We start from the raw sequence: 19,499 nt of genomic DNA, 5'->3' as shown, positions 1-19,499 counted from the left end.
TGCAGGACCTTAGTTGCTTGACCAGGGGTCGAACCTGCCCCTTGCAGAAGTCTTACACACTGCCAGGGAAGTCCCATATTTTCCTTTAAAGATGATATATTCTGATTTATATTACTTATAAAAGTAAAATATGCAAAAACAGAGAATATATAAAATCATAGTGAAGAAGAATGAAAAGTCATAATTATTGCCCAGAATTTTATGTAACTGAAATAAGTATGATCTCTCAACCTAAGGAAATATTTCCCCATGGTGGAAAGGCACCAGCAGACCATGGGCCACGTGTTCAGACCAAGCCATCGTTTGGTCATGACATTTGCCTTCTCAGCTGTCCAGAAGCAGAGGTTCACAGAGGACAGTGTCTTGTGCGTGACTGTCCCCAGAGTCAAGGGTGGTGCCAGTGCCAGTTCAGTGACCAGGGACTATACTCAGCAGGATGGCAGGCACTTAGGCAAAAGTGCCTTGACTTTTTCTCCTACAGGCACAAACATTGCCTGTTACAAGAATTTACACACTTGACAATTACCTTCAGACAGTCCATCTGTCCTGGTGAGGGACAATGCCAGAGGACCAGCATTCCTTTGGCCTGTGAGTATAAGGAGGTAGAACAGGGTGCCACTGTAGGCACCAGCCTGAACTGGTTGCTCATCTCAGGTCTGCTTCTGGGGAACCTGGAGTCCCTGAGGCTAGTTTTCTCTGGGAAATGAGGGTTAGATGCTGGATGGCCTATTAGGCTTCATCTAGATCTGGGATGGTTATGAGCTATCCAGCCTCTGGATTCAGGAATTTTTCTAAGTGCTGCTTCATGTCTCCATGTAAGTGCTTCCCAATTCTTGTTCCTTTTGGCCTGGTTATGTCTCAGGGTAGAGGGGTATCCCGTAGGGGTACCGCATTGCTAGAAACCACTGATATGTGAGCAGAGAGATGCAAATATACACATATGCACATACAGCTCTAGGTTAGAGATTGGCTGAGTTAGCAAAAAAAACCATGTTGACAAACCAGCACTGTGCCAGACACATACATGATAGTTGCCTAGGTGTTGAATCTGTAAATTAATGGCTAGATGGATGAATGAACAATAGAGTAAAGAACAAATAAATGAATGGATGACCACAGAAGAATGTGAGATGTGGGGTCCCGGTCAGAGCAAAAGCAGTCAGTGTATGATGCTGACAGCACGCATGGAGGAGAGAGACGAATGGCTCGTAGAGTCCTATCACAGCTGCCTGGTAGGGACATGGCAGTCACTTTGTGTTTATCTCAAGCAGCATTCAGGAACCACTGGTGAATTCCGGCGAGTGAGGCTGCCTGCTTCCCAATTTATGAGTGTGAATTGTTACATTGTGATAACAACATACCATAGACTGGGTGTTTCAGCAACAGAGGTGTATTAATATTTTCTCACAGTTCAGGAAGCTGGACAGCCCCCGATCAAGGTGTTGGCAGGGTTGGTGTCTGGTGAGGGTCTTCTGTTTGGTGCAGACAGCTGTCTTCTCACTGTGAACTCCCATAGCCTTTCTTTTTATGCATGCAGGTAGAGAGAGTGTGTTCGCAAACTCTGTTGTATCCCTTCTTCTTATGACATTAATCCTATCAGACCAGGGCGTTGTTACCTCATTTAGCCTTAATTATACCTCTTAAAGACCCTGTCTCCAACTACACTCACATATGGTTTAAGGCTTCAACATATGAAGTCTGGGGAGTGGGAACAATTCAGTACATAGCAGTGTGGTTCAAAAGCCTAAGGACTTGTACATCAGCACAGAGCCAGGTGGGAAACTGAGCTTGGAACTTCTGCGCTTCCCATGGAGGGAATCCCTGGCTGCTGACCAGTGCAGTAAGACTGTGGTAACACCGCTGTAACAAGACTTCCACAGCATTTTACAAAGTGCCATCAACTACACAGCTACACAGTCTTATTTAATTTTCCTGGCAAACCTATGAAGTAGGTCTTGTGCCCATTTTGCAGATGAGAAAAGTGAGCAGGAAAAGTGTCTGGCCCAGAGCCACATAGTCCATTAGTGATGAAACAAATCCCTCTGCTCCAATTCATGTCACAGTGCTCAGATCTTCCCACTGAGGGACTCACAGATTTCCCCTCCCAGGCTTTCCTTTTCTTTTCAAGATATATTCAGGAGGCTTTGGGAATTCTGGTACTTGTGACATGAAGCAGCTAGACCTGGTGCGTTGCAGATACACTAAAAATTACCTCAGGGGCTTTCCTGGCAGCTCAGTGGTAAAGAATCTGCCTGCCAGTGCAGGAGACACGGGTTTGATCCCTGATCCGGGAAGATCCCGCATGCTGCAGAGCAGCTAGGCTCATGCATCACAACTATTGAGCCTGTGCTTTAGAGTCCAGGAGCTGCAACTACTGTAGTCTGAGTGCCCTAGAGCCTGTGCTCTGCAGCAAGAGAAACCACCACACTGAGAAACCTGTGCACTGCAGCTAGAGAGTAGCCCCTGCCCTCCACAGTTACAGAAAAGCCCACATGGCAATGAAGACCCAGCACAGCCAATAAATACATTTTAAAAGTTCAGCTGGTGAAGAATCTGCCTGCAATGTGGGAGACCTGGGTTTGATTTCTGGATTGGGAAGATCCCTTGGAGAAGGGAAAAGCTGCCCACTCCTGTATTCTGGCCAGAAGAATTCCATAGACTGTATAGTCCATGGGGTTGCAAAGAGTTGGACACAACTGAGCAACTTTCACTTTCAAAAATTACATCACAAGCAAAAATTAGGTAAAAGTATTTCTAATGAACTTTGGTTCAATTCAGTCACTCAGTCATATCTGACTCTGCGACCCCATGGACTGCAGCATGCCAGGCTTTCCTGTCCATCACCAACTCCCAGAGTTTACTCAAACTCATGTTCATTGAGTCGGTGATGCCATCCAACCATCTCATCCTCTGTTGTTCCCTTCTCCTCTCGCCTTCAATCTTTCCCAGCATCAGAGTCTTTTCCAATGACTCAACTCTTCACATGAGGTGGCCAAAGTACTGGAGTTTCAGCTTTAGCATCATTCCTTCCAAAGAAATCCCAGGGCTGATCTCCTTCAGAATGGACTGGTTGGATCTCCTTGCAGTCCAAGGGACTCTCAACAGTCTTCTCCAACACCACAGTTCAAAAGCATCAATTCTTTTGTGCTCAGCTTTCTTTGTGGTCCAACTCTCACATCCATACATGACCAATGGAAAAACCATAGCTTTGACTAGATGGACCTTTGTTGGCAAAGTAATGTCTCTGCTTTTGAACATGATGTCTAGGTTGGTCCTAACTTTTCTTCCAAGGAGCAAATGTCTTCTAATTTCATGGTTGAAGTCATCATCTGGAGCCCCAAAAATAAAATCTGCCACTGTTTTCACTGTTTCACCATATATTTGCCATGAAGTGATGGGACCAGGTGCCATGATCTTCGTTTTCTGAATGTTGAGCTTTAAGCCAACTTTTTCACTCTCCTCTTTCACTTTCATCAAGAGGCTCTTTAGTTCTTCACTTTCTACCATAAGGGTGGTGTCATCTGCATATCTGAGGTTATTGATATTTCTCCCAGCAATCTTGATTCCAGCTTGTGCTTCATCCAGCCCAACGTTACTGACATAAGTGAACAGAGAAAACTTTCCCTGAGTCTAGTCATCTAACAATTTGTATTTTGCTTTTAAAGTGCTGAAATTAAACCTGTCTTATTCTCTTGGTCAGTACAACAGGGTTTGGATTCCTGATTCTGAAGAAGTTTGGAAGTCTGCTGAAATAGCAAAGGACTATAGAGTTGGTGACAAAGTTTTGCAACTCCTGCTGGAGGATGGAACGGTGAGGGTCCTTGGTCCTGGCTACCTTTATGTATAAAAGCGGAGCTGTGGGTGTGTACAGGAGGGACAGGCAAATGTTGCTGTGGGTGCAGCCCATGGGTGGGCACGTGAGGGGCAGCTGCTGCTGTGGATCCAGCTGTGTTCTTATGCCCCTCCCGCCTGCCCTGCCCCCACCCCACACTACCTTAAGATATCAAGTTTCCTACATCAGCTGAGTCTCTCTCTGGAGTGAGAAACAGTGGATAGGTCTGTGTTCTGTGCTGCCTTTCTGGGGATTCAGCAATGTTGGGAGGATGCTGAAATACGATTTTATTTTGGTTTTATGAGTCTCAGCAGAGAGACTGGGTGAAGATGAGAAACTTGGAGAGGAAGTTATTTGAGTTGTTGAGCTATAAAGACATCTTACTAGATTCACAGCTAGGCTGACCTTAGGTTTTTAGAATCAAGTCTTTGGGTGCAGAGCTGGACAAAGGATTTTCATGATCTATCTGGATGTGGGAGTTAGTCTGGGGAATATCACGTGAATATTAAAGTGGATTTCCAAGGTATGGAAATGTCTCTTAAGAGACAGAACACGATATTGCCCATCAGTCAGATGGACCTGGATTCGGGGGTCATTTCCTGAGATTCTGGGAAGGGAGACAAAGCAGTTTAAAAAGGGCACGTGCTCTAGAATCAGACTATCTGGATTCAAGTCCTACCACAGCCACTCACTAAGTCTGTGCCCGTGACTCCTCACCTTCGTCATGTGTCAGCTGAAGTTAGCAGCAGCGGGACCTCACAGGGCTGCTGGAGATCAGGTGAGATCATGCTTGGGGGCATATGCAGGTGCAGGGGATGAGGCCGAGATGCTGTTCTTTCCACTTAGCCTTCCCATTCCCAGCAGATACTCCTGGGGGGCAGTTGTTGAGTCTCAGTCATCTGATTAGGGATCAGATGGCTTTGGAGAGAAAAATCTCAGGGCGGCAGCTGCAGTGGCAGTGTGCTGCTTTAGTAACATGAGCAGGGCTTCAGGTGGCCACATTCCTGGCCCTGAACCAGCTGCCCGGATGGAGGAGGAGGGGGAGAGGCAGGTAAGGTAATAGGCGGCCACACTGCGCTTTATTTAACCCATTGTCTACACCATGAAGGACAAAGCCTGCTTTGTGTAAGAAAATGTCACCTCTGTCTCCATTCTCCATGTTCTTCACATTCACATTTCCCCCCTCCCCCAAAGACTGTCTGTTCCATTTGTCTTTCCCTCTCTGTTTCTTTTACACATAAAATGTACACGTGTGCACACACACAGTGGCTGAACTGGAAAAGGAGGTTGTTGATTTAAAATAGAAAACAGAAAAACTCAGGAAAAGTAAAAAATTATAAACGAGTAGCACTTTTCTTTATCTTATTCTTGAAAGTGTGTAGGTTAAGAATAGCCTGCTTGGGGCAGGTCCATAACATAACTGCATTGATAGTGAGCAGGCAGCTGCTCTGGGGCCCTGTGCCCAGTCGTCCTGGAGTGCCCCGAGCTGCTCTCCTTATGGAAAACGGCCCAACAAGTCAAACCCCTGCCAGCACTGACTGGAGGCATCACGACACAGGCCTCAGAGTCAGCCAGACGCACGTTAACTGAGTGACCTTGGACAAGGATCTTTACCCCTCTGAATCTGTCTCCTTAAGTCTTGGTTTGGGATGCCAAGCCCTCCTTGGAGAGCAGTTTTGAGAATCAAGTGGAAACCAGTGCAGAGTACTTGGCCCAGGGGCTGCAGAGCAGGTTCTTGCTAAGGGGCAGCTGGCTCGCCTTTTCACCTTGTGCCTTTCTGGGAAGGAAGGCAGCCCGGGAAGGTGGAAGAGAAGCAAGCCTGCTGGGTGACTTTGCTCAAGTCCCTTCCCAAAACTGAGAAATGAAAGTACAGGAAGGTAGAACAGGTGGTGAAAAGGGCCCTTAATGCTCTGACACCTACAAGACCCACAAGACCTTTATTCTGCTCAGGCAGTTACTTCCAGAATACACACTGGTGAAATCCCACAGAAGAGGGGCCATCCTGAGCCGGTTACTCGGCCCAGGGCTGAGGTTGATAGAAACAGGCAGCCCTGCAGCAGGAGACGTGTGCCCCTGGGAACACAGGCAGCTGCAGACAGGAGTCACCTGCACAGGGAGCTGCCCACAGACAGACTCACCCACATCAGCTCCTTTGGACACTCCTCACCACCAAGAATGTCAACTTCATACAGAGATGCAGTAACCTTAGAGCTTCAAGGGCCCTTAGATCACTGAGTCATTTAGCAACAAAACCTTGTTTTCAAATGAAAATTTTTGTGGTACCCAGCAGCTGAATCACATACAAATAGAGCCCCTGTGTCAGAAATTGGACAGGGTACCCAGGTCCCTGGCCATATGGCTTCTCTGTCACCCCTCATTGAGGGTTCTGTAGCTCTGAGGATCCCCAATCCAGTCCAGCGCATCTTTTCACAGATGAAAGAAGAGAGACCCAGAGAGGATAAGTGATACACCCTAGGGCACACAGTCAATACCTTGATCCCCTGGCTCCCAAAAGTCAGATTATTTTCTCACTGCTATACATACATTTGTTTTCCAGAGTGCCAAAGAGGGGTAGATAGGAAAGAGGACAGTGATTCAGCAGAAACATTCCAAACCTTTTACTTCCAGAACTTTAATTTCATCTTTGTCCAAAGGAGCTGGATTATTCCATTGATCCTGAATGTCTGCCTCCACTTCGAAATCCTGACATCCTCGTGGGTGAGAATGACCTCACAGCTCTCAGCTATCTCCATGAGCCTGCAGTGCTCCACAATCTCAGAATCCGTTTTGCAGAATCCAAACTCATTTACACCTACAGCGGTAAGGAAAGCAATTCCAGGAGAGCAGGAACGCTTGCTGTCTAGAGCATCCTGATTACGTTTTAGATTATGTTTATATTAGAAATGTTGACTTCTGTCAAAATGCGTAATCACACCTAAACATTTGCCCAGATTGCTATCTAAAAGGTACAGACATCTGAACTTAGAGAATCTGTTATAAAATGAACTATCTCGGTGGGAAGAGTCTTCAACAAATACTAAGCTTGAACTACCAAGAAAAATGTATGTAGGTAAAGCTTGTGTTTGAGTTTCTATTGGCTATAATAAGTTTATTACTGGAGCAATATTATCATTGTGTTTACGCTGAGGATGGTAAGAGCCTCTCAGTTTTAGTGCATTGCCATCTGTCATCTTGTCTAACCTTAAGGGTGGCCTAGAAATATAGGTGACATCAGCAGGGAACGGAGATTCAGAGCATAAAGTGACCTACCCAGAGTCGCACAGCAGGTTTAATAAGTGGCTGATCTGAAAGTTTCTCAAAAGACCCAAAGAGGTGACATCACTGCATCCAACATCTTTCCTCAGGAATCATCTTGGTGGCCATGAATCCTTACAAGCAGCTGCCAATATATGGAGATCCCATCATCCACGCCTACAGCGGGCAGAACATGGGCGACATGGACCCACACATATTTGCCGTGGCGGAAGAGGCATACAAGCAGATGGCCAGGTGGGGCTTCCTCTGATTCTCCCAGTGCTCCTACATTTGCTGGGCCTCATAGTGGCAGGGAGACAGCTGGCCCAGTCTCATTAAAAGTGACCCTCAGGGACTTCCCCGATGGCCCAGTGGTTAAGAATCTACCTTGCAATGCAGGGAATGTGGGTATGACCCCCTGGTCTAGGAACTAGACATGCTGCAGAACAACCAAGCCCACTGCTACAACCAGGGAGTCCATGCGCCACAAAGTTCCTGCATGCTGTTCCTAAGACCAACAGCTAAATAAATAATTATTTTTAAGTGACCATCAGGCTGGAGGGGGTGCTTGGTAGAGCAGACTGGCTTGTACCGAATAGCAAATGTTAGATATAGCTGACCTGTCTCCACCAAGCCTCCTGGTTTTACTCCTAGATAGTCCTGTCGGTCCTACCAACCTGGGAATAGTCAATGCTTTTCTTGCAATGTGTTTGGTTGGAAGAAAACTGATTTTTTTCTCCACTGTGAGATGTTTAGGCTTTTTTGCCCAGCCAAGGCAGAAGATTCTGATGATAGATGAGCACAGGTTTTAGCTGTAGGATATTTGAAGTTTTATGCTAATATTGCCTCCTCTTTCTTGTGTGGTATGTGAAGTTCTTATTTTGTTAGCACCGGACAAGGCACTGTGCACACACTCCCACACATCACCCTGAGTGCCCTCAAAAGAGCCCATGATGAGGATGCCCAGGCAGTGGTCAGATGACTGAGATTTGAAGCCATCCACCCAAGGTCACTCAGCAAGAGAAAGGCAGAGCTTGGATTTTCCCTCAGATTTCTACATTCCATGTGTAATTTTTTTTCCTTATAACTATTCTGTTTTGTCTTTAACATCCTGATCTGCAAAAGGATCTTTGTAGATCCTTACAGTTTGCAAAAGAACTTTCATAGACAGCGGTCTAGTTTGAGTCTGGAAACACCTCTGTGAAGTCTTCTGAGCTGCCATCATTTCCTTATTTCCAGATCAAGACTTGAGACACAGGACCTGAATCTGCTACTGTTTACTGCATAACCCTGGACACAGCCCTGAGCTCCCTGAGCTTCAGGGTCCTCATCCGTGAGCTGGATGCTCAGTGACTTAAGCAAGATAGAAATGCATGATTCTCTCATGCAGAAAAGTCTGCTGGGCAGTCCAGGACCAGCATGCCACCTCTACCAAGTCATCAGGGACCCAGTACTTCCCAGCATCCTGATCCTTGGGGCAGGATGCACATCCTCAGAGCCAAGCTAGTGCTCAGCCCTCTTCTCTCTTTTCTAGGCTAGAGTGTTCCAGGGAACGAGTGTGTCCCTCCTGGTTAAGGAGCCCTCCCAGAAGCCCCACAGAGCACTTCTGCTTATAGCTTATTGGTCAGGAGCTACTCACATGACTGTCCCAGCTGCAAGGGAGGCTGGGATATGTAGTCTTTTGTATGGGCAGCAACATGCCCACTAAGAACTGGAGCTTAGACCCTAAGAAGCATGGGGAGGATGACTGTTGGGTCTAGAATTATCAATTAATAACCAATCACCTGGGACACCTGAACCCCATGTCCTCAAGCTCAGCAGGTGTCCTCCATGTTCCAGTCAGGCCATGAGGGACTCTGTGACTCCCTCTTCTTTGAAACACATCAGAGGCAGGGAGACAGGCCAGCTTTGCTTTTGAGGACACCAATTGGCCCCGAACCTGCCATCCCTACTCAGGTGCTGTGACAAATGATGTAAATTCTCCCCCTTTCCTGAGCCCTGGTGGTAGCATGGAGACTCATGAGCAGAGGGCAGCCAAGCCTGACAGTGCAGAAAATAAAAGATCTTGAAGGTTCCCCCCAAAGTTGCCAATTACCTTGGCTTTTGCTGCAGCAAGTTCCCTTTCAATCCTAAAACACCATGGATCTAGGATTTACCCTGGCCCCTGCAGGTCTCCAGGGCATCTGCAAGATTAGAATCTGTGTGCCTCAGAGCATACAGGACTACTCCTGGGTGTCAACAGCATGAGCTTATTGGAGCTTCAGAGCTGAGCCAGGTTCAAGCTTGAAGAGCCAGTTTCCTCTGGAGGCCTGTCTAACTGCAATAGCAGAATTGAACATAAAGCAGGCTCTTGTTGGACTTGTGGATACTATACTGGGAGTCAGGAGAGCTGGCTTCAGTAACCCCAGGGTGTCATTCATGTCCTCAGCATCTTAGCATCCTCTGTGGAACCAGGGACTCTCGCTAATGTCCTCTCCAGAGTTCCCAGAGAGGCTGTGTGTTCTGTGCATCACCGGGTCACTGTTATGTTCATCTGTAAAATGGATACAGTATGTGGTGTAGGATTTGTGTGAGGTTTAAATGAGAATCCTTGTAAATTATTCACCAAGAACCTCACACACAAGCAGTGCTAGGATGGCACTGTAAAAAGGTTCCACCATCATCATCTTAGGATATGGAAAATTTAGTGCATTTTTTTAAGATCTCCATGTTATATAACAGAGTATGTTGGCTTATGGAGCACACGTTTCCAGGCACATCTCAAGTAATTGCTCTCAAATAATGTCTTAAAAATGTTTTTATATTGAAGTGAAAGGAGAAAGGAGGTGACATAGGCCTGAGACTGCTGTCCTTAGAGACTTACGTGCAAGTTTGGCCCATGGTGAGCCTCTGGGAACTTGGATTTCAGGAGGGTTCATAGAACTTCCTAATTGCTGAGTAACAATTGTGAGTGGCTCACTATACCTAAACTGTTTGTGTGAACAAGGTGGTTCAGGCTGAACATCCGCTCTCCTTCTGGGCATCTGGAATTTTGGTATGTGATAGGAGAGGATATGTGACCAGACCCCAATAAAAACCCTGGACACAGTCTCTGTTGAGCATCCTGGGTAAACAGTGTTTCCCATGTGTTGTCATAATTCATTGCTGGAGGAAGTAAGTGCATCCTGTGTGACCCCCCGGGAGAGGACTCTTGGAAGTTCACACCTGGCCTCCTCTGGACTCAGCCCACATGCCATTGACCCTCGCTGATTTGCTGTCTCCTTCTGGTGTAGTAAGTCTTGGCCATGAGTACAAACGTGTGCTGAGACCTGTGAGTCCTCCTAGTGGATCACTGGTCTGGGACTGGCCTTGGGAACTCTCAATACAGGGGACACAGCAGGAGACAGAGTTGTGTGTTCAGCAGGATCACAGAGAAAAAGACTAGAAGGAAATTCACTGGCATGTTAAAAAAGTTCCTTTAGCATGATAAACCAAGTCCCTTCTGACTTATCTGCATTTTTATTAGTGCACGTATATTGCCTTTTTAATGGAAAGAAATGAACATTTTAAAAGAATTTTTAAAAAATCCTTCTGTTTGCCTTAGAAACAATAAAAACCAGTCAATAATTGTAAGTGGGGAGTCGGGTGCTGGAAAGACAGTGTCTGCTCGCTATGCCATGAGGTACTTTGCCACCGTCAGCAAGTCCAGCAGTAACACTCACGTGGAAGACAAGGTCCTCGCATCAAACCCCATAACCGAGGTGGGTACCCTGTGGGCATGGGGAGCGGGGGCAGAGGCGTGTATATGGAGAGGTGGGCTGGTTCATGTATACAGGTGTACCTTGTTTTACCGTGCTTTGCTTGATTGTGCTTTACAGATATTTCTTTTTGTTTTTTTAAAAAAACTAACTGAAGATTTATGGCAACTCTGTGTCAAGCAAGCCTACGAGCTCATTTTTCCAACAGCCTTTGCTTATTTTTTGTCTCTGTGTCCTGTTTTGATAAGTCTCACGGTGTTTCAAACCCTCCACCAGCAAAAAGATTACAGCTTGTTAAAGGGTCAGATGATGGTTAGCATTTTTTTTTAGCAAAAAAAAATTTTTAATGTGTGTGCATTGTTTTTTAGATACAATGCTATTTCACAGTTAATACACTATATAGTATAGTGCAAACATAACTTTTATCTGTACTGGGTAACCAGAAAATTCATGTGACTTTTATTGTGACATATGCTTTATTCCAGTGGTCTGGAACCAAAACCATAGTATCTTCAAGGTATGCCTATATGTGGTCCTTTAAAGACCAAAGAAGTAAGAGCAGGAAAGAGCCAGGAAGTCTGTTCCCTAGTGGGATTTGTAGGAGACTGGAGCACGGATTGCTGGTTCCAAAGCTTCTCTGCTCTACCTGCTGGGCTAGAAGTTCTACCATCAGGATTTTAGGAGTCCCCTGTTTACATTTATATCCCAGGGGAAAATTCCTCAACCGCAGACACAACTGGCACACTGAGACCAGCAGTGTTCTCTAGCCAACCAATACCAACTTTCATAAGCTGATTTTTAAATATTCAGGACTTTTTTTGCAAGTTGTTGTTAAAGCCTTGGTAGTCTGAAATCAGTCATGGTGGAAGTATTTATACCTTTCCAATTGGCAAATGTCACATATCCAGGCTCTTCCTCCTCCCTTCCCCAAGACTGACTCATTAGCACACCACTGACTTGGGCAAACATATGGGCAAGGCCACCTATGATGGCACCAAGGAGTTAAGGAAACAGCCCTCGAGGAAGAAAGAGCATCTGACAGCTCAGGGGAGAGGGAAATGAATCGATTTGGATTTATTTGGAAGCGTAGCAAATAGTTAAGACTGTTGGATTCTTAGACCTTTTCTTTCTGCTCTCTCGAATCAAAATCCTCAATGAATATTTATCAGACCACCTATTTTGTTCAAGTCACTATGCCTGATAATACAGGAAGTAAGGAAAAGATTAAGGTCCAATCCCCAAGTTTAAAGACTCCTCTAACATATTTTAAACTTAAATAGAAAGATAAATCACAACCCAAGATAGCTATAAAAAGGTGTCAAGAAACACTGCGCTGTTAAATGCCCGCAGGATAATATTGTGTGGCTGTTTCTTTAGGGTTGGTCTCACCTGCAGTTATAAGCTCCATGAAGGCGGGACCGTGTTCACTTGGTCCATCTTCACCTACCGAGCATGTGGCCCACGGCAGGTGCTGAGGAAACATATGTTGTCTGAAAGTGTAATGACCTGGACAGGAGCGCAGTAGTTGTGCATAGGAAAGGCACTTTGATATGGAGGGTGCTCAGGAAGGGAGAGGGCAAGAGGAGAGACAGAAGTCAAGAGCAGAAGTAAAAAGCAAAAGTCATCCTCAGCATGGGAGGGATGGGAGAGGGCTGTTTTTTGGTTGAGTAGAAAGTTTGAGTAGGGAAGTGATAAGGACAAAAATAAAGGTTGGATGAAGGAAGTGAACTTTAAGCATCTCTAATATTTTAGGCGTAGATGAGTTGAGGAACTTTATATTGATACTATCTCTTTTAATCCTCCCAACTCTGTAAGATGCATGCTTATATTACAGATAGAGAAATTGAGGCTTAGAAAGATGCTTGCTAGCATCACCCAGATAGTAAAAATGAACCTGGGGCCATAAAACATCAGAACCCATGCTTTCCCTCATCCTGCTCAGTGTCTACCAGTAAGATTGAGGAGAGCCTTGAAGTAAGATTGAGGAGAGCTAAGGATATGTTTCATTCTCTGCAAGCCCCTGCCTTCCAGCCTCCCTCTCTAATCAGATCTTCCCCTAGCATACAGGATTGGATTTTACTATAATTGCTCCAAGAATATGGATGCAAAGGTTTTTTAATGTTGTTGCTATGTTTTGTAGGCTGTTGGAAATGCCAAGACCACCCGCAATGACAACAGCAGTCGGTTTGGGAAATACACGGAAATTAGTTTTGATGAGAGAAATCAAATTATAGGAGCGAACATGAGAACTTACCTGCTAGAGAAATCCAGAGTTGTCTTTCAAGTAAGGATAAAAATATTAGTTAAATTTCCTTTTTCCCGACTTTTATAGTATGGCTCACATTTATGTATTCATTACACAACCTATGTTGTTTGGTGACTTGAGGTAGAATTTTCCTATCTTTCATTTGCAATGTGGGTTATTTTTTTCTGTTTCTTAAAAATGAAAATTGATGATAGGTACAGTATCAATAGAATTTCACAATCAAGGGAAAAGTTTATGACTTTCAATTTTAGGCACTTTAAAAATTCTTAGCATTTAAAGATCGTTTGTCTTTCTAGAACACAAAAACTATTTAAAACAAACGAAGTTGTTTTTTTTGTATTAGGAAGAGAATGGGATCAGAGCTAGTGAGGTGGGGTTTAAGAGAAAGATTCTTCTGTCCATAAAATGGAGAAAATTATCTTCATTTTGACGCAGAAGGAGAGAAAGTAAGCCTTGTATTGCAAGGAGTTTCTTTAAAATTTCAACTAGTACAAATTACATTATTCCCATTTCGTAGCATGTTTTCATTTAATATCATTTTCTCTGAGGGTGGTTATTTGGAAGGCGATCTTGGACCACCAGGTTGGGTCACAGCAAAAACACAGGTAGATGTCCATATCTGTGAGATCAGATTAGCCATCTAAGACCCTCTTATGGAAAACCTCACATTTTCATTTGATAAGGTCTGGTGTGATTTCAGGATTCCTCTTTATTTTACAGTCAGAAAATGAACGAAATTACCACATTTTCTATCAGCTTTGTGCATCCGCAGAGCAGTCGGAATTTAAACATCTTAAATTAGGTACGTAATGCATGGTGTGTAGAAGAGTCTCTTTTTTTGTGTAAGAATTTAAATTCTAGGTTAATCTCTTCTTCTTATAATAACATCACTTTAAAAAAGTATTCTGTCCAAAAACATAAGATCCTTCAGTTCCAGGAGTGGAATTGATGCATTTAACTAAGCAGGTAGATTAGTTAGGGGCAGGTTGGTCCAGGAATCAGGTACCCTTCAACCCCAGGGTTCTTTTCAAAGCTCCAGAGCAATGGAGATCATCCATCTAGAATCACCTGAAGAAGGCTTCTGACCGCTAGGACTTACTGATTTAAGTCCTTAAATTTTATTTTTATCTGAATTTCCTTGGATGGTCATTTTTCTAAGGTATGACATATTTCCCTTTCTCCTGAGACAGAGTATCTATATATATCATAATTTGAACATCCTTGAAGATTCAAAATCATTATTAATTGTAATCATAATTAATGAGCCACTTTTCCTTCAGTGCAAACAGCCCAGCTCCTGTGGTACCTCAGCTCTCCTGTCTTGGTCACCCGGGCTGAGTTGGTAGATAGAATTGTCTAGTGTATTGGAGTTGAATACACACTCTCTGCTGCTAAGTCACCTCAGTCGTGTCTGACTCTGCGCAACCCCATAGACGGCAGCTCACCAGGCTCCCCCGTCCCTGGGATTCTCCAGGCAAGAACACTGGAGTGGGTTGCTATTTCCTTCTCCAATGCATGAAAGTGAGAAGTGAAAGTGAAGTCGCTCAGCCGTGTCTGACTCTTAGCGACCCCATGGACTGCAGCCCACCAGGCTCCTCCATCCATGGGATTTTCCAGGCAAGAGTACTGGAGTATGGTGCCATCGCCTTCTCCGACACATACTCTAATCCTGAAGAATTTGCTTGCACTTGTAGAATCTGTTTCTTCAGATGTTATATAATGATAGTATCCATGCCTTATCTGCCAAACAGAATGCAGATAGTGAATGTGGAAGGGCTTTCTGAAGCATCACTTACTATTCAAATTTAGGTGCACATCTGGGCTGCCGTCTATGGGGTCACACAGAGTCGGACACGACTGAAGCGACTTAGCAGCCGCTGGTTATTATCTTGACCATGGTGATGTTTTTGTAACAGTATATGTATGTCAAAACTCATCAAGTTTTCTACAGTTCATCATACATTCAATGAACCTCAGTAAAGCTATATGAAATTGTTAGCTGTGGGAACAAAAACCATGTGCTCTGGAGTCACGCCTGCATTTTACTTCTTGCTCTGCCACAGTCACTTACTGTGAGCGGGCCATTTCACTTTTCTGAGCCTCAACTTCCGAGTCAGCAACGTAGAATTCTAAGGAGTCAGTGGAAAAACATTTGTGAAGTGCTTAATATAGCACATTAAGTGTGAACTGCTCTTCTTGCTTCTGATAAACATGTATGTTCACCTTCTTGTGTCACAAACATCATGATCTTTTGATTTCAGGGAGTGCAGAAGAATTTAATTATACGCGAATGGGGGGCAGCACGGTCCTTGAGGGTGTGAATGACAGAGCCGACATGATAGAGACTCAGAAGACCTTCACACTGCTGGGTGAGCGAAAACATCCTGTCCCAGGAGTGGCCGTCTTCTCTAAGAACACGGGGATGCCCAGCATGCGTGTGTTCTGAAGACATCTAATCAATTCTAAGTTTAGGATGTTGTTGTTGTGTTAGTTGCTCAGTCATGCCCAACTCTTTGTGACCCCATGGACTGTAAGCCACCAGGCTCCTCTGTCCATGGGATTCTCCAGGCAACTGGAATGGGTTGCCATTCCTTTCTCCAGGGGATCTTCCCAACCCAGGAATCAAACTCAGGTCGCCTGCTTTGCAGGTTGAATCTTTTACCATCTGAGCCACCAGGGAAGCCCAATTTTAGGATGAGTCAATCAAAAAACATATTTAGAGGCCAAATGATCTAGATTGTGCGTTTCCCTTGACAGATCTAGAAATCAACTCCTTTGCACTCAGGCTCACTGGCTTGCTGTGAGAAGCATGAGCCATAAACCCTGTGGATGCTCATTAGCTCTTCCAGGCTGACTACAGAGAAGACAGGTGAAAGGAAAGGTCTGAATCAGTTTAGAGGTGTGATGTTGAGCCTACTTGGCCTTGACAGGTATCCTGATGATCATGGTAAAATAAGGGACACCTATATGGAGTTCACTATGCACCAAGCACCATTCTAAATACTTTGTTGCCTGTATTAATTCATTTAAACCTTATAACCACCTTATGAGGTAGCTGCTTTTTTTTTTTTTTTTTTTTGCATTTACAATAGGAAAACTGAGGCATGGAGACAGTAAGTGATTTACCCAAGGTTGGGGTGGCTAGTAAAGAGCAGAACTGGGATTTATACTCAGGGTCTTTAGACATCTCATTTGTATACAGAAAACCTGATCTTTAATTGCTAGGATGCTGACCCAGGTGAAGTAGGTACTCTTCAGTTTTTTCCCACCTTGCCTTTCCCAAATGGAGCTCAAGTTTGAAAAGACTACAAGTGATATTTATAAAAATAGTCATTCACTTTCCCATTTTGTGTTAGTCTAGACATACATACAAAACTGCCAGTCAAAGCTTCTGATCAATGTGAGACTATAGACCATTTTTACATCTTACAGAAAATATTTCTCTCTTATTAGCCCTAGCTGTTTTCATTGTTGTGGCCTAGCTGATGATATTTGAATGCAAAAGGCAAAGAACTTGAGGTTAAATATATCAGAGTAATAGGTGAGATGAGCACAGTTGTGTAATCAAGAATGAACACAAGATGGTTTCCTAAGCACAATTTCCATCCAGTTCTGCTCCTTCAAAACTGCTTTAGGATTCCCCTGGCGGTCCAGTGATTAAGACTGCCTGCCAATGCAGAGAATGAGGGTTCAGTCCCTGGTTGGGGAGTTAAGATCCCACTTTCCTCGCAGCCAAAAAAACAAAATATAAAATGGAAGCAGTATTGCAACAAGTTCAATAAAGACTTGGTCCTTACCCTTTGGGTCCTTACCCAAATTAAATAAAATGGTCCACATGAAAAAAAACCCTTAAAAGTGACCGCTTTAAGAAGGGCAATTTAGACAGTGTCTAATAATGTGATAAGCAGTTCTGGTGCTTATTAACATTTTCTTAAAATAATAATCATGATTTCAATCTCTGTGTAACGTGCTCCATTGAGAGGCAGCACGAGGAGGGGACAGGCAGCCTAGCTCTGGCAGGGCTCCCAGGGGACCTGTCCTTCCTTCCCACCTCTGTAATGGCACCTCACAGTGAAATGATGCAACAAGAGGAGGCTTTGCAATCAAATAAGCAAGAATTAAAAGCCAAGCTGGCAGGACTCTGGAGGTTACCCTCTCTAAGACTCAGCCTCTTGATCTGTAGAATGGCTGTATTCCTTACCCACAGGACACTCAAGACAACTGGTAGGGAAATGCACGCAGCACCAGGCTGAGCACACAGCAGATACTTGCTAAATGTTCCTGCCTGCTTTCTGTCTCTATGAACTATACCCTGTCGTCAAAGTCCTAACCATCCTTTGAACAAAACCATCCCCTCCTCCAGGAAACCCTCCCTAATTACTGGAAGTAGCAGCAGCAATTTTTTTCCAGTTTATCACATACATTAGATCATTTTACAAATGTCCACGCCAGCAAGGCCAGGACTAGCATGGGACAAGAGAGGCAACTGGGGTGCAGAGTTTAAGGAGTGCTTGCTCTCACCATGGCATAAGTGCAGAGCTGGCGCTGGGCACCTTGCTTGTGTTACCATGGCCCCAGCCCTGCACACCAGGCCAAGATATTTTAGGCAAAGCCCCCAAATTTTGTGGGGAATAAGGATAGCAGTCCGCTGCCTCCGATGGCTGATAAAGGTGATGGCTGCCCACTGTGCTGTGTGAGGGGGGGCTGGGAAGAAAGAGGCAGAGCTGTCCTGCTTCAATCTTTCCCGGGATTTGTCTCAGAGAGTGACTGGGTGTGGCTGGCAGCGCAACCGTAGAATCTGTACCTGGTTACTTCCCACCAAGTCTTATTATTTAAAAACACTAGCTTGGTGACCTCCTCTCCTCTGATGGCCTGCGCTTGCCCATTAGACCTCACAGTTTAGCCCTTAACTATCTATTGTCATGAATTTGCTCAGGCTTTTCCCCATGCCTCATAGAATAGGTCTGTGGCCTCGCACGTGTGTGTGTGCTAAATCGCTTCACTCATGTCCGACTCTGCAACCCTATGGACTGCAGGTAGACCTCCAGGCTTTTCTGTCCTTGGGATTCTCCAAGCAAGAATTCTGGAGTGGGTTGCCGTTTCCTCCTCCAAGGTATCTTCCCCACCCAGAGATCGAACCCACGTCTCTTGCGTATCCTACATTGGCAGGCAGGTTCTTTACCACTAGCACCACCTGGCACAGGTCAGTTATTATCTCTGGGCATCAGTTTCCCCATCTGTACACTGGGGCAGCAATGAAAATACTCAGTCATTTCAGTTATCTATTGCTGTACTCCAAATCTTGGTAGCTTAAAATGACTATTTTTGATAACATGACATAATTTATCATAATGTTCCTCTATTACAAACATTCAGGTTATTACTGGATTATTGTCATTAAGATGAAACTTTAATGAACAATTAATTCCATTTAACAAATAACCATTAAAATTGCAAACAATCCAGCACTGTTTTAAATGATCTTAACTATGAGTGCTACTCTTTGAGAAAGTGACTTATGCCAGTGGCTCTCAATACTGGAATATCAGGTCACCTGAGACTTTTCTTTTAAACATATCTAACACCTAGATATCACCCCAGACCAACTAAATCTGAATGAGAATATCTGCAAATAATGATATATCTGAAAGAGAAAAAAAAATCATGCAGAAACTTCTCATTCTAATCTATGAACTGTGTGAAAACTTTGATATAGACATTTCCAATTAAAAATATCTAACTCTGGGCTTCTTTCCATTAGGAATTTATGAACTAACATTCAATTTCTACCCTAGTCAATGGTTCTAACAAAACTTCTCATTTTAAAAAGATCAGGGACTTTCCTGGCGATCCAGTGGTTAACGCTTCACCTTCCAATGCAGGGAGTGCAATTTCAATCCCTAGTCAGGGAGCTGATATCCACCTGCGTCATGGCCAAAATAAAAAAAATATAAAACAGAAGCAGTATTGTAACAAATTCAATAAAGACTTTAAAATGGCGCACATTTTTAAAAATCTTTTAAAAAGTACCACTCCTTAAAAAAATCAAAATTTTTTTTGCTACAAAATTTTATTTTCCAAAGTTCACTTAAACTCAACAAAAGAAAATCGTTATAGAGAAATATACAGATCTTAATGTTTCTCCACATGCATGCATTGGAGATGGCTGTGAGTCCTCTAAGAATAAGAACTTTATCAATAAGCCAGATACAAAATAATAAATATTGTATGATTCCTCTTATATGAGGTACCAATAATAGGCAAATTCATAGAGACAGAAAATAGAAGAGAGGTTACCAAGAGCTAAGGAGCGGGAGGAATAGGGAGTCATTCAATAATGACTACAGAATTTCTGTTTGGAATGATTTTCTTTAAAAGTATGGAAATGGATAGTTGCACCATATTGTGA

At 44.0% G+C, this 19,499-nt stretch overlaps 1 protein-coding gene across 1 annotated transcript in view; it reads left to right on the top strand.

Annotated features, from left to right (window-relative positions):
* The window catches only part of MYO5C (myosin VC), a 117,776-nt gene that overhangs the window by 13,981 nt on the left and 84,296 nt on the right, over positions 1-19,499 (top strand). Inside the window, exons 2-8 of the mRNA XM_070377906.1 lie at positions 3,701-3,811; positions 6,487-6,652; positions 7,198-7,342; positions 10,671-10,827; positions 12,965-13,108; positions 13,811-13,892; positions 15,352-15,459. Of these exons, the coding sequence (XP_070234007.1) occupies positions 3,701-3,811; positions 6,487-6,652; positions 7,198-7,342; positions 10,671-10,827; positions 12,965-13,108; positions 13,811-13,892; positions 15,352-15,459 (913 nt within the window). The remainder of the gene's footprint in view (positions 1-3,700; positions 3,812-6,486; positions 6,653-7,197; positions 7,343-10,670; positions 10,828-12,964; positions 13,109-13,810; positions 13,893-15,351; positions 15,460-19,499) is intronic.

This window comes from Bos mutus, chromosome 10 (assembly GCF_027580195.1).
Source record: "Bos mutus isolate GX-2022 chromosome 10, NWIPB_WYAK_1.1, whole genome shotgun sequence".
In the NCBI taxonomy this organism is placed as follows: domain Eukaryota; kingdom Metazoa; phylum Chordata; class Mammalia; order Artiodactyla; family Bovidae; genus Bos; species Bos mutus.
This window is presented reverse-complemented; position numbering and strand designations above follow the sequence as displayed.